The 12743-nt window shown below is 43.1% G+C and overlaps 1 protein-coding gene across 7 annotated transcripts in view; it reads left to right on the forward strand.

Moving 5' to 3' along the window:
• The window catches only part of RALGAPA1 (Ral GTPase activating protein catalytic subunit alpha 1), a 190947-nt gene that overhangs the window by 96978 nt on the left and 81226 nt on the right, over positions 1-12743 (forward strand). For all 7 annotated transcript variants that reach the window (XM_054972958.1, XM_054972960.1, XM_054972961.1 and 4 more), the window contains 2 exons: positions 7716-7826; positions 9138-9206. In XM_054972958.1, coding sequence (XP_054828933.1) covers positions 7716-7826; positions 9138-9206 — 180 coding nt within the window. The remainder of the gene's footprint in view (positions 1-7715; positions 7827-9137; positions 9207-12743) is intronic.

Here is a 12743-nt window from a genome sequence, read left to right on the forward strand (position 1 = left end):
AACATGGAGTGGCTTCGATGAACAAACCTTGAGTTTGAATTGCAGTTGAGCATTTTTTTAAAAAAAAACAACTTATAATAGAACAAAGTATAGCATTTAGCCTCAGACTCTTTTTGAAAGGGAGTTGACAAAAATAATTTAAACCCAGGGTAATCTGGAAAGTGATTAAACTTCTTGCTGCTGAACCTTTCAAATGGGTCTGAAGAAAATACAAAGGCCCACCACATGTGCAGGAGTAAAAATTATAGTGCTTAGATATGCACTCACACAGAAGCATGATGCAAGGATATACATTAATAAGGAATAGAGGTGGATACAGACCGGGAAAATCCACAGGCAGCTGGTCCATGGTCCATACATTTTCACAGACCACGGACTGCTCATGACCCCCCCCCCCAAATTCACGAACCAGTTCATCAGTCCATGGTCCGTCACTTCCGGTGACCCTGGCCCCACCCCTGAAGTACTCACAGACTCCAAACTTGCAGCGAGTCTTCAGCAGGCACAAATTTTCCTATGGTGCTCCGGTGCTTCTCTGGTTGCCATCAGTGGGCAGTGATGGCGATCGCTCCACAGATAGGCTGAGATGTGCATGGTCCGCCCTCCTGCTCTCTTCAACTGTCTCCTGACCATGTCTGCCACACAGTTGTATAGGCAGAAACAAAAACAAGATAGCTCGTGATATACTGACTAAGATGTAATAAGACACATTCAGTAGAGCAATAAAGCAAAGAAGACAATGAATCCTCCTGTGGAAAATATTCTAATATAGAAATGTATAGTTCTATGTCTGTCATATAAAGTCTCTGTACCCAAAGTGAGTAAATTCTTAGTGCTATTGCAAATTGGTGAAGGATATACACACTGGAATCACAGGATTGTTGTATATGCTCTGCAGACAAATTCTGTTATATGCTGCTATTCATGCCCTTTAATATTTCCATGTGCAATATGATTACTCTTTGAGGACTAGCACCTTAACTATTTGTATCCTGTGTTTCCTGTGTGTATATCCTTCACCAATTTGCAATAGCTCTTTAAGAATTTACTCACTTTTGGTACAGAGACTTTATATGACAGACATAGAACTATACATTTCTGTATTAGAATATTTTCCACAGAAGGATTCATTGTCTTCTTTGCTTTATTGCTCTATTGACTGTGTCTTACTACATCTTAGTCAGTATATTGGGGGCTATCTTGTTTTTGTTTTTGCCAGTTCTCGCCGCGATTCTCTCTCCTTGTTGTGCTATTCCTGATTGAGAGCTATGTCTAATTATGAGGGTTTACTCATGTTTTCTACACAGTTGTATAGGGCAGGCAAGACTCGTCGGACAGTTGTCTGCCGCAAAGCCATTGTGAACCAGGGGGTGAAATGACACAGCACCTGGCAAAAGCCCACGCCCTCCAACACGGACAGATGTAGTCCTTCCAGCGCTAACATCTCAGCTGGTGCATGAGTGCCCGCCTCCCGAGCCCTCCCGCTGAATCTTTTGCTTGGCAGAGACGACCCCGAGGGAATAACCTCCTGAAGAGTAGCCTGCCTGGAGGCTCCACAGCACCCTTGGAGCAAGTCTTCTTCTTCCTTGGGGTGGACTCCTGTTCCCCTCCCCCTTCTAACTACTCATGAGCCCTCTTGTCCCCCTGCCAGATGGTTCTTGTGGAGGCAACAGGCTCAGGTGATGCCTCTGCAGATGCTTGTGGAGGACACTCGGTGACAGGTGATTGAGGTCCAAACCCCTATGCACCAGGGTATTTGCAGGACTTGCACCATACCGAACAGGGGTCATTGGGGGGGGGGGGTCTCAAAATGCTGCCAAAGCATGAGAGTGAAACGAAGACCGGGAATTGGTGAGTTGAAAGGAGGCGACGGAGCCATGACCACTGAAGTGAGGGGTTGACCCAGGAGGACGAACTGCAGGCGGCAGCAGCCCCAAGAGGTTGAGAGGTGGAGGACCAGATGTTCCAGGGCTCCTCTGAGGCATCCTCCTCCTGACTAGATCCCTCCTCCTTAAAAATTTCTAGCAGTTGCTCTTCCTTCGGCAAAGCTAAGACCTGTTGTGTCTCCTCCTGAAGCCCCAAAAGCGGATCCATGGAAAGAGGCTCTGGCTCTGAGACCTCCCAGTCGCTAGTACAGCTGGTGCTGGGCACCGATGGCGATGGGCAACCAGGACAACCCTGGCACATCTTCCCCCCATGACCTCCCTTCTTCCTTGTTCCAACCCTCATGGTTTTATAAGAAGAGCCCTCAGCCGAGGATCAACGGACCAGCCAAAGTTACTCACATCCATGAAAAACAGCGTGTCCCACAAACCGCCGGCTCACAGGCACCGAACTGCCCTGGACCATGCATATTTTTGGTCCATTATCCGGTCCGTGCCCATCTCTAATAAGGAACTTTCCAAATAATGAACATTTAAAGTATTAGATATTCAAGGCAGATTTTTCATGTCTTCCAAAAACATCCTATCGTACAGATATATAGAAAAATAAATGTAAATAATTGATATGCTTGCTCCCTGAAGAAAACACCCCAGACTAGTGCAAGCCCCGTGTTCCAACACTAGGAGCTAAGTAGATCCATAGCAATAGTCTTGTCCAAAGCAGCCTCAGCCTTTCCTGGATTCAGCACCAGTGCCTGCCCAGATCCCCCAGCCCAACACCAAGCTGAGCCTGGCAGCCCCACGCCAAGACCCCCAGCACCTGCCCCACTCACTGGCCAGTTCACCACCAGAGAAGAAAACCAGCCGGGCAGGGAGTGAGCCGAGGAAGCCCGCAGAACAGGTGAATGGCGCGGGGAAACCCGTGGAGCAGCTGAGCTGTGCAGCAGCGCAGGGGTAGGCTGCGGGGCCCACCAACCAGCTGGGAGGAGCAGCGGAGCAGCCACCAAGCCGCATGGCAGCTCAGGAGCAGGCTGCGGGGCCCGCCAGCCAGGTAGGGGCAGCAGCACCGCAGCCGTCCCACTGGCCACAAGGGCACATGGCGCCCTAGCCGCAGCCATGGCTCCAGACTCTGCTGGGAACAGCAGGGCCGGCCAAGGCAAAAGCTGGGCGAGCACGGCCCAGGCGGAGGGTGGAAGGGCCAGCAAGGTGGGTAGGGCCAGGGAGTTTCAGGAACCCCTGGACCATTGGCCAAGGACCCCAGCAGGGGGTGGGACTCCTGTGTGTTGGAGAGGGGTTGAACCTATCCCAGAGCCAAGAACCAGTTGGCCAGGGTAAGGGCGTTAGAGGGCAGATGGAGCGGGAGAGCCGGTTGGTGGCCCTGGGGTGTGAGGGGCAGAAGGGGGCTATAAAGAGGGGAGCTCCCCATGAGGCCGGGAATGAGTGTACTGGTGTGAACTGGGAGAGAGAGGGGGCGAGGATTCACACACCAGTGGCCGTAACCCCCTCCCCTGCCAACTCTGAGGCCAAGGGAAGTCCCCTGCCAGCGCACCCAGGAGGACAGTGGAAGGCAGCGGCAGCCTGTCGGGCGGGGTGGTGGCTCACAAGTCTTAAGACTTTTTAAAACCATGATACTGAATAAATGAGTGCAGTGCAATATGCCGAGTATCACATCTAAATCTGACCCAAGAGAAAACAAACAGCTACCAAAAAAGGGTAGCTGTAGAGCAACCCTATCATTAGTGGCTTCCCTAAAGTCAACATAGCTTTTGCATAGTATGTGCAAAAAGGATCTAGGGGTCTTAGTAGACCGTACACTAAACATGAGTCAGCAGTGTGATGTAGTAGCTAAAAAGGCAAATGTGATTTGGGGCTGTATCAGAAGAAGCATAGTGTCCAGATCACGTGAAGTGATGGTATCACTCTTCTCTGCTCTGGTTAGACCTCACCTAGAGTATTGTGTTCAGTTTTGGGCGCCACATTTTCAGAAGGATATAGACAAGCTGGGACGTGTCCAGAGGAGGGCAACAAAGATGGTGAAGATGGAGATCAAGTCCTATGAGGAAAGGTGGAAGGAGCTCGGTATGTTTAGGTTGGACAGGAGACGACTGAGAGGTGATCTGATAACCATCTTCAAGTACTTGAAGGATTGTCACATAGAGGATGGTGCAGAGTTGTTTTCTGCTGCTCCAGAAGGTTGGATGAGAACCAATGGGTTGAAATTAAAAGAGTTTTCGACTAATCATTAGGAAGAGCTGCTTGACAGTTTAAGCGGTCCCTCAGTGGAACAGGCTTCCTCGGGAGGTGGTAGGCTCTCCTCCTTTGAAGGTTTTTAAGCAGAGGCTAGATGGCCATCTGACAGCAACACTTATTCTGTGAACCTAGGTAGATAATGAAAGGGAGGGCAGGAAGGGTTACATCAGTGCTTAGTTCTCATGGCCTCTTCTTACAATGCCCAGGGTAAGACCGATCACAACCTTGGGGTCAGGTAGCAATTTTCTCCAGACCAGTTTGGCTATGGATCCTGATGGGAGTTTTGCCAACTTCTGGGCATGGAGTAAGGGTCACTGTGTGTGGCGGGGGTAGGTATTTGGGGATTTCTTGCATTTTGCAGGAAATCGGACTAGATGACCCTAGAGATCCCTTTCAACCCTGTGACTTTATGATTCTATTCACACAAATTGATAAGCCTCCCAAACATTGGCTGATCACTACAACACTGCTGATCACTGCAGCAAGACAAAGGAATATTTCATAGTCTGACATGGTTGATTGAAAAAGTTGCATTCTTCCCCTACAAAAAAATTATGTGTCCTGTGTGCCATATGACAAGAGAGAGGATTACAGCATGTATGTGGTTATATGTGAGAATATTAAAACCATTCCACGAAATGTTACAGGTTGTCACTTTGGACATTGTTCAGACTTTAATTTAGAATAAAGATATAAGATATTTGCCACAATACAAAGCAAAGCACCTTTAAATCAATTTCAGTGGGAGAGATTTAAGCACATGCTTTTTCTCATTCGTGCCCACCATATTTAAAAAGGTTTTTATATGCTGTTTTATAGCTGAGGTAAGTGGAGTTGCCAGCCTCCAGGTGGCGGCTGGAGAGTTCCCAGAAACAGAGATCAGTTCCCCTGGAGAAAATGGGCAGATTTGGAGGGTGGACTCTGTGGCATTATACCCTGCTGAGGCCCTTCTCCTCCCTAACCCCACCTTCTCAAGGCTCCACCCCCAGAATCTCCAGGAATTTCCCAACTGTATCCCTAGGGATAAAGGTTTTTTATGTTACATGCAATGCATAAAATTAAGCTTGGCAATGTATATTAAACTACTTTCAATGTCTAGACCCTGGTTCTCAAAAACACCAGACATGGGTTAACCAGATCTGGATTGCATCACTTCAGATTTCAGTTGGGGACTCAAATGATGGCACAACTAAGCTGAACTAGAAAGTCTGATTTAGAAGATGATTGTTTCCTAATTGTGGCTGTAGTTCAAAGACTACATTTTAATTTATATTTATTAAGATAACTGTTCTTCCATGATTCTCAAAGCAATTGCCGAACATAAACCAAGTTGAAACAAATTTTAAAACTCAAATTAATCATTAAAAATTAAATTAAATCCCATATCAAAAAATCCGATAACTGTTAAAACCAATTCTGGTGTTAGCCTGTGTAAACGCCACTGCTATCTAAATTGTAAATGAGAATAGGCAGTCCTTACGTCAGTTGGCAACCTGCTCCATGGAGACAGGGCTGCCATTAAAATATTCTTGCTGAGGTAGTCACAGTTCTCATCTCTTTTTGTGTGTGTAATTGGAGAAAATAGCCATCGTTGTTGGGAGGATCTTGAGGTCTGTCTAGTCTTATATGGGGAGAAGTATGTGGGATCTAGACCACGAAGGGCTTTGAATTTCAAAACCAGGTCATGAATTAATTCCAAAAACCACCTGGTAATCAGTGCTGGCGATTTAATATTGCCGTTTTCTGACAGCCTCATGTTGAGCATATTATAATAATCTAGCCTCCAAGTTACAGTAACATGAATTAGTGTGGCCAGATCAGCTATGTCCAAAAATGGGAAAATTTCTAGGCCTTAATATAAGTGAAAGAGAGCCTATTGTATTTATTTATCCACTTTCTAATATTTTCTCTTACTCATTTTATGGCTATTTCAAGTGGCCTTCATTTCTGTGAATAAGAATACTTAAAATTGGTTGCCATGTAACTGGCTGGTTAAGGACAGCATGGAAAGCTTACTTAATATTTGCAATGAACATTTTTGACTGATTTTGTTATAGAAGAGTAGCTGTTCATTTCAGGCTTATAAATAACTTACCAAATGTCTTTTGTACTTTAAACAAAACATGTTTCCAGTTGTTTTTTCACCTGCAAAAGACATTTGCTTCTGATAGCTGCTTGAGCTTCTTATGTCATAAAACGTTCTCTCCCTGTCTTCAAATTGGTGGCATCGAATTGCTGGCAATCTGGGTACAGAATGCTGCTTGCCAAGTTCATATTTGTGGTATTTTCTCTTAAACCCAACAATAGGCCATCGTCAGATGAACATTTCCAGCTTCTTCACCTATTGTCTGTCTCATGTAGAGTCTGTTTTCTTATAGAGCCAGCTTTTGACAGACACCTCTAGTTACCTGCATTTGATTTGGGGTCCTGTAATCATGTTGTTTGAGTGTCTGAATTTTTCTTTGATGTTCATCATAATATGTTGGATGCTACCCAAGCATTAAGCAGACAACGTGCATTCTGCCTGCTGTATTTGTCTTTTACTACTTCCTCAGCATCCTTTGGCAGATCATAAAAATCTTTGTTGTTAGGGCAAGCAGTTCAGTCTTAGGCTCACAATGCCCGTTACAGTTTTGCTGCCAGAAAAGAGATAGACGTTTACACATTTGCTTCATTAACATTTCTCCAATGTTAAACCACTAATGTTACTATTTTCTAAATAAATTTTTAGAACACAGCACATTTATAGATAAAAGTAGAGTAAAGCTCTGTGTCAGTTGTTTCACAGCTTTCACTGAACCATGAGAAAACCGGGACAGGTTCACAAAATGTGCCTTCATGTTTCATTAAACATGATTTATGTTTAACATTACATCATAGATATGGCTGGCTGCAATTCCACCAATTGCAAGGACTGCAAAAAAGTGATGCTGCAAACGTATATATTAGAAAATGTATTGTATGAGCTGGTCTCTAGAGCTATTGGGCTAGATCCAGTAGCTCTCTTCCACTGAGAAGCCTTCTTCCACTCCAATCCCATGTGTTTTCTATTTTTGGACTTACACACATAAAATGTGCCAGCTCTTGTTAATTTAATGTTGTAAGTTTGGTTTTATTACAGATTTTATGTCAAATATTTTGTTTTTCAGCATTTGCTAATGATTTTAAGGACATTTATAGTTTGCATCTAATTACCTATCATATAATTTGGTGTTTTGGGGGAACTGCTAATAGTGATGAATTAAAGGCAAATAAGTCATGTTCATCTAGATAAATATGTTTGTCTTTTGCTCCTGTACAGTCATCATAAATCGCATGTTCTTCCTCTTTGCTTGCCTCATCTGACAACAGGCTATTCCTCTGTGCTTGGATGTTTCTCTATTTAGTTCTTTAGGCCTAAATGAAATAATCAATTTCAAAGCTGTTCAAAATTAGCGCATTAGTCTGGTACTTGACTGTTTTACACATCGAGTGTCTAATTTCCCTCTGAATGTATAATACTAATGAGTTGCTTGTTTGCTGCGTGAAGTGTGTCATAATATTAAAATTATTGTATTTTAATATTTTTGTTTTCTTTTTCAGTTTCCAAATAAAACGGTTGCACATGTCGCATGCAATATGCTAAACATGCTGATTCATTATGTACACAGGCTACAAATGTACCAAGCTGATTCACCATTAAAAATTATTCAAGTAAGTGAAAAGATTAAGAAATATTTGGACTTAGTTCTATTAATCTTTAAAAATATGAAGAAAAGTTAGTTTGAGGCTATGTACTTAGAATCCATTCAAGTTTCCTTACAATGAGATTTACTTTATTAGGAATCAAAGTGAGTATGGGGTTGTTAGCATTCTCTGCTTAACATACCATATTTGTACCCTGATTCCAAACAAGCATATAGCAGAGACATGAGGGCTTACGCCAATTTTGTATAGTTTTAAATTGTTTGTTAGTGTTTTAATGTTCACTTCCTTGAAGATCGTGTTTTGAGTGAAAAGGTGACATCCAAATGTTTTAAATAAATAAATTTTAATGACTGTGAGGGGCAGTTATACTTATTATGTTGCAACCCCATTACTGATAGATCATTGCATAGCATCCATTGTATAGCTTTCCAGTACACACAGCTCCAGAATGGCTGAAATTCCAGTGCAAAATAGCCTTGCACTGGAATTTATTTGATCATGGTAACACTACCAGAGCAGCAGTGCCCCAACATAATATTACGGGTGATAGTCTGCATCAGGCTTGAAATGCTTTGCTACCAGTGTTTTGGGGGACATTCCTCAAACATTCAATCTCATCCAAAGTGGAAATAAGAAGCTGATGCTATAATAAACTGCAAAGATTCCTCCCAAACTCAACAAATCAAACATTAACCTCAGTGATGGAGAAGGTGCCAAAAATGTTTTTTCAGAACTTAATGCGGCCACCATTTGAGGGGCAGGAAGACCGTTTTCGGCCTCCTCCGGCACCCTGTGGACCCACACAGCAACAGAAGAGGCCAAAAACGGCCTTCCTGCCCCTCCCAGGAGGAGGAGGATGCCGCGGGCCCGCAGGGCAAGGTAAATGTGGGGCTGGAGTTTGGGCAGTTTAAAGGGCACTGTCGCTTGCAAGTGGCAAGTCCATTTAAACTATCAGCTGGCAGGTGGCGAGGGGGGATCGCCCCCTACTGCCTGCCAGCTGATAGTTTAAAGGAACCTGCCACTTGCAAGGCAGGAAAGGGCCCTTTAAACTTGTCAAATGCCCCTTTCCCTGCCACTGCTAAGTGGCTGGAAAGGGGCATTTAAACCCCACGAACCATGAACTGGTTTGTAAACTTGCCCCAGTTCGTGCCAGTTCATGGTTCCTGTTTTGTGAAAATCCATGAACCACGAATCTCATGGTTCGGGTTTTTTGTGGTTCATGCCCATCTCTACTTAAAAGGCAGGTAAACTTAAAAATACAGTGTCAACTAATTTTTTTTAAACTTCAAAAACTATGTTAAATTTTATTCTTCACAGATCCTGATAGCTACCATCACTTATCTTTTGCCCAGTACAGAAGCTTCTTCTTATGAACAGGACAAAAGGGTAATACAATGCTTTGTTTTTTAAGTTACCCTCTGTACCTATAGTTTTAATGTAAAGTTAAGAAGTTACAGCATGGTGAAATGATAGTTGAGATTTAAATTTCTCTTATTAATAATGCATCTTATACTTCTGTTTAACATTCTTCATTTAAATGCTATAATAAACTTTTTGTTTCCTGACATGGTCCCTTGTGACTGCTTTAATCACAACTGTTCACTTGTATTTTCAAGCTACATCTATTTTGATCTTTGTTACAAGTGTAATATAGCCATTGATCTAAATGCTTCTGCAAAGTGGCTGTTGTGTGATAGCCCTGTTTGGGAGCAAAAATTCTTCATAGTTATGATTATTTAGAAATTTTGTTTGCTGGTTCTCCTGTTCTATACAGTTCACAGAGTAAACGACAGATACAATAAAATCATTTTAAGGCATTAAAAATTTGATATTAAAATAAGCTATAAAATGCCTCTCAGACTAGAAACAGACTATTAAAATGGCTTTAAAAGATGGTTCTTTTCAGTTAAAAGCCAGTTAAAGAAAAATGTTTTTTGCCTGGTACCTGAAAATGAATAAATTAGGCACTAGGCAAGCCTGAAGGGGGAAAGCATTCCAGAAGAGGTGCAATCACCAGAAAAACCATTTCTGGTCACTACCTCTCTTACCTGTGTGTGCGGAGAGGGGGTAAATTTTGGGAAGAGGGTCTTGTCAGACTGGAAAGTATGGAAAAAGGCAGTCCTTCAAGTATAGCAGCTCCAGCCATTTAGTACCTTTAGTGATACAACTGCCATGTGGAAGCTGCTTGTGACTGTCTCTTTGTGATTCAGCCACATATCTTTTCTCTAACCTTCCTTCATATAACAGCTTTGTCATGAGAACTGGCATTCTCTAGGCAGGGAGGCATTCCTTTTAGGGAAGGTACTGCTTCTGAGACTGATAGGTGTAGCTAATGTGTGCTTCCTTCTCTTTCTAGATTCCTAAGTCGTCTTCCTGCCTTTGCAAGGGAAGATAGAATTCTTCCTTTTTGTTCCTTGGGGAGTTGAGAAATTCATAGGAAACCTAAATTTAAAATATTAAAATACGGACAGAAAATCAGGAATAGGACAATGAGAAAAAAATAAGAACTTTAAGGCTTATCTGATATGGAAGCCTTCTTCCATCCTGTCCCTCATTTTCTGTAAGCTAGTCTGCCAGGAAGGGGGCATGAAGCCCACAAGTTAGATGGCCATTTGTCAAGTCTCCCTCCTCCCATGTAGATCTAGATCTATCCTTGCTGCAGCCTGGGGGATTATGGCAGTGTAACTAGACCCTCTATGAGACATCACACACCATAGAAATAGCATCAAAGAACCTGGCAAGACACTGTCCTTCTGTCCTTGCTTTCATACATGAGAATTGCACAGCTAAAAACAGCTAACATCACCTTAGCTGACAGGAGGAAAGAGATCCAGAGGAGTTAGCCATGTTAGTCTGTAGTAGCAAAATCAAAAAGAGTCCAGTAGCACCTTTAAGACTAACCAATTTTATTGTAGCATAAGCTTTCGAGAATCAAGTTCTCTTCTGGTAGATTGAAGTGTTCTCCCACTGGTTTCTGGACGTTTCCATTTCTAATGTCAGATTTGTGTCCATTTATTCTTTTGCGCAGAGGTTGGCTGGTTTGTCCAATGTACAGAGCAGAAGGGCATTGTTGGCACATGAGGGCATATATCAGATTGGAGGATGAGCAGCTGTAAGAGCCAGAGACAGTGTAGTTGATGCCATTGGGTCCTGTAATTGTATTCCCTGGGTAGATATAGGGGCAGAGCTGGCATCTGGGTCTGTGAGAGGATTTTCCATGCCAAGGATAGATCTCCCACTGGTTTCTGGACGTTTCAATTTCTAATGTCAGTTTGTGTCCATTTATTCTTTTGCGCAGAGGTTGGCTGGTTTGTCCAATGTACAGAGCAGAAGGACATTGTTGGCACATGAGGGCATATATCAGATTGGAGGATGAGCAGCTGTAAGAGCCAGAGACAGTGTAGTTGATGCCATTGGGTCCTGTAATTGTATTCCCTGGGTAGATATAGGGGCAGAGCTGGCATCTGGGTCTGTGAGAGGATTTTCCATGCCCCGGGCTTGGTGAGTGTTCCCTTCCCACTTCCCTTAGTAATTAGTGGAAGGGAGCCTTTAACCTGATCTTCATGCTGAAGAATGAGAGCATCATCTGAGGCCCTCTCTAGACATTCAGAGGAATGGAGTAGATAGAAAAGAAGCATATTTTATCTGCAGTGTTGCTCCTGATTTGGCATCTATGCCCTCTTCCCTTAGGTGATAGTCCTGCTTGTACACAAGTATCTGCACTCTGTACTACTGATGCTACAGCAACAATCTATGATACTTCTCTGACAGATGTACTCATGCATTCTCTGTAGAACCCCACTTCCAGGGATCATAATAATGTTCATAGCTGCAGGAAGAACATAACTAATATACAGGGGTGGATTGCTGATCTGAGAGATGCATCTCTTGAGTCTTCCCACCAGGGCCTAGCAGTGGCAAGGAGACCAGCCAAGCAGGATTCATTACTGGGCAGAAGAGGGAACAAAAAGATTCTTACCTGGTCAATTTCATGGGCAGAAGGGCTTTTTGCTGAAAATCACTAGCACTTTCTGATAGATCTTTCCTCCTATTTGATCATTGTTTCCCTCAACATCTCTCCTATTTTTAATCTGTTTGTGTGGAAGCTTCCTGGGGAACCTAGAGAAAGATTCTGTCTCTTCAGGAAATTCTTGTTCGTTGTCGTGTGTGTCTTCTGTGCAATCCCACATGGGAACTGTGCATTCTCAGATATTGCAAAAGCTCCATACAGCATGAGGCTCTTTCTCACACTTTAGTGTGGTTCCTGCCAATACCGTCTATATCAAGGGCGGAAGAGCACCTTTTTCTTCACCGCCACTGAAGAATGTCACCATCTCTCTCAACTCCTGAAAGAAAAGCAAGAATTCCTTTAGAGAAGATCCAGAGGAGTTAGCTGTGTTAGTCTGTAGTAGCAAAATAAAAAAGAGTCCAGTAGCACCTTTAAGACTAACCAACTTTACTGTAGCATAAGCTTTCGAGAATCACAGTTCTCTTCATCAGATGCATCTGACAAAGAGAACTGTGATTCTCGAAAGCTTATGCTACAGTAAAGTTGGTTAGTCTTAAAGGTGCTACTGGACTCTTTTCTATTTTAGAGAAGATATTTTGTTCAGACCTTTAAGTACAAATCGATGGCTTCAAAAGATCTCTTCAAGAAATGTTTTTCATTATGGAACCAAGATGACACAGACAGATAGCCATGATTTTTACCTCTTCTGCCACTGAGAAGGTCAAAATGCTTTGAAAAATATGTAAACAAAGGCCTACAGTTTCATGCATAAAAACTGCTTTGTAGGATAGCGCCTCAAAAGAAGTACAACCAGGTCTGGTGCACTCAAGGAGTGAAAGAGTCTGAGAGACTGACTAGGGCTTCATCAATTCCAACCCCTGCTTTGGTTCTGTAAGCTCAATTCAAAGACCTCA

The sequence above is a fragment of the Eublepharis macularius genome, chromosome 2 (assembly GCF_028583425.1).
Source record: "Eublepharis macularius isolate TG4126 chromosome 2, MPM_Emac_v1.0, whole genome shotgun sequence".
Taxonomy (NCBI): Eukaryota; Metazoa; Chordata; class Lepidosauria; order Squamata; family Eublepharidae; genus Eublepharis; species Eublepharis macularius.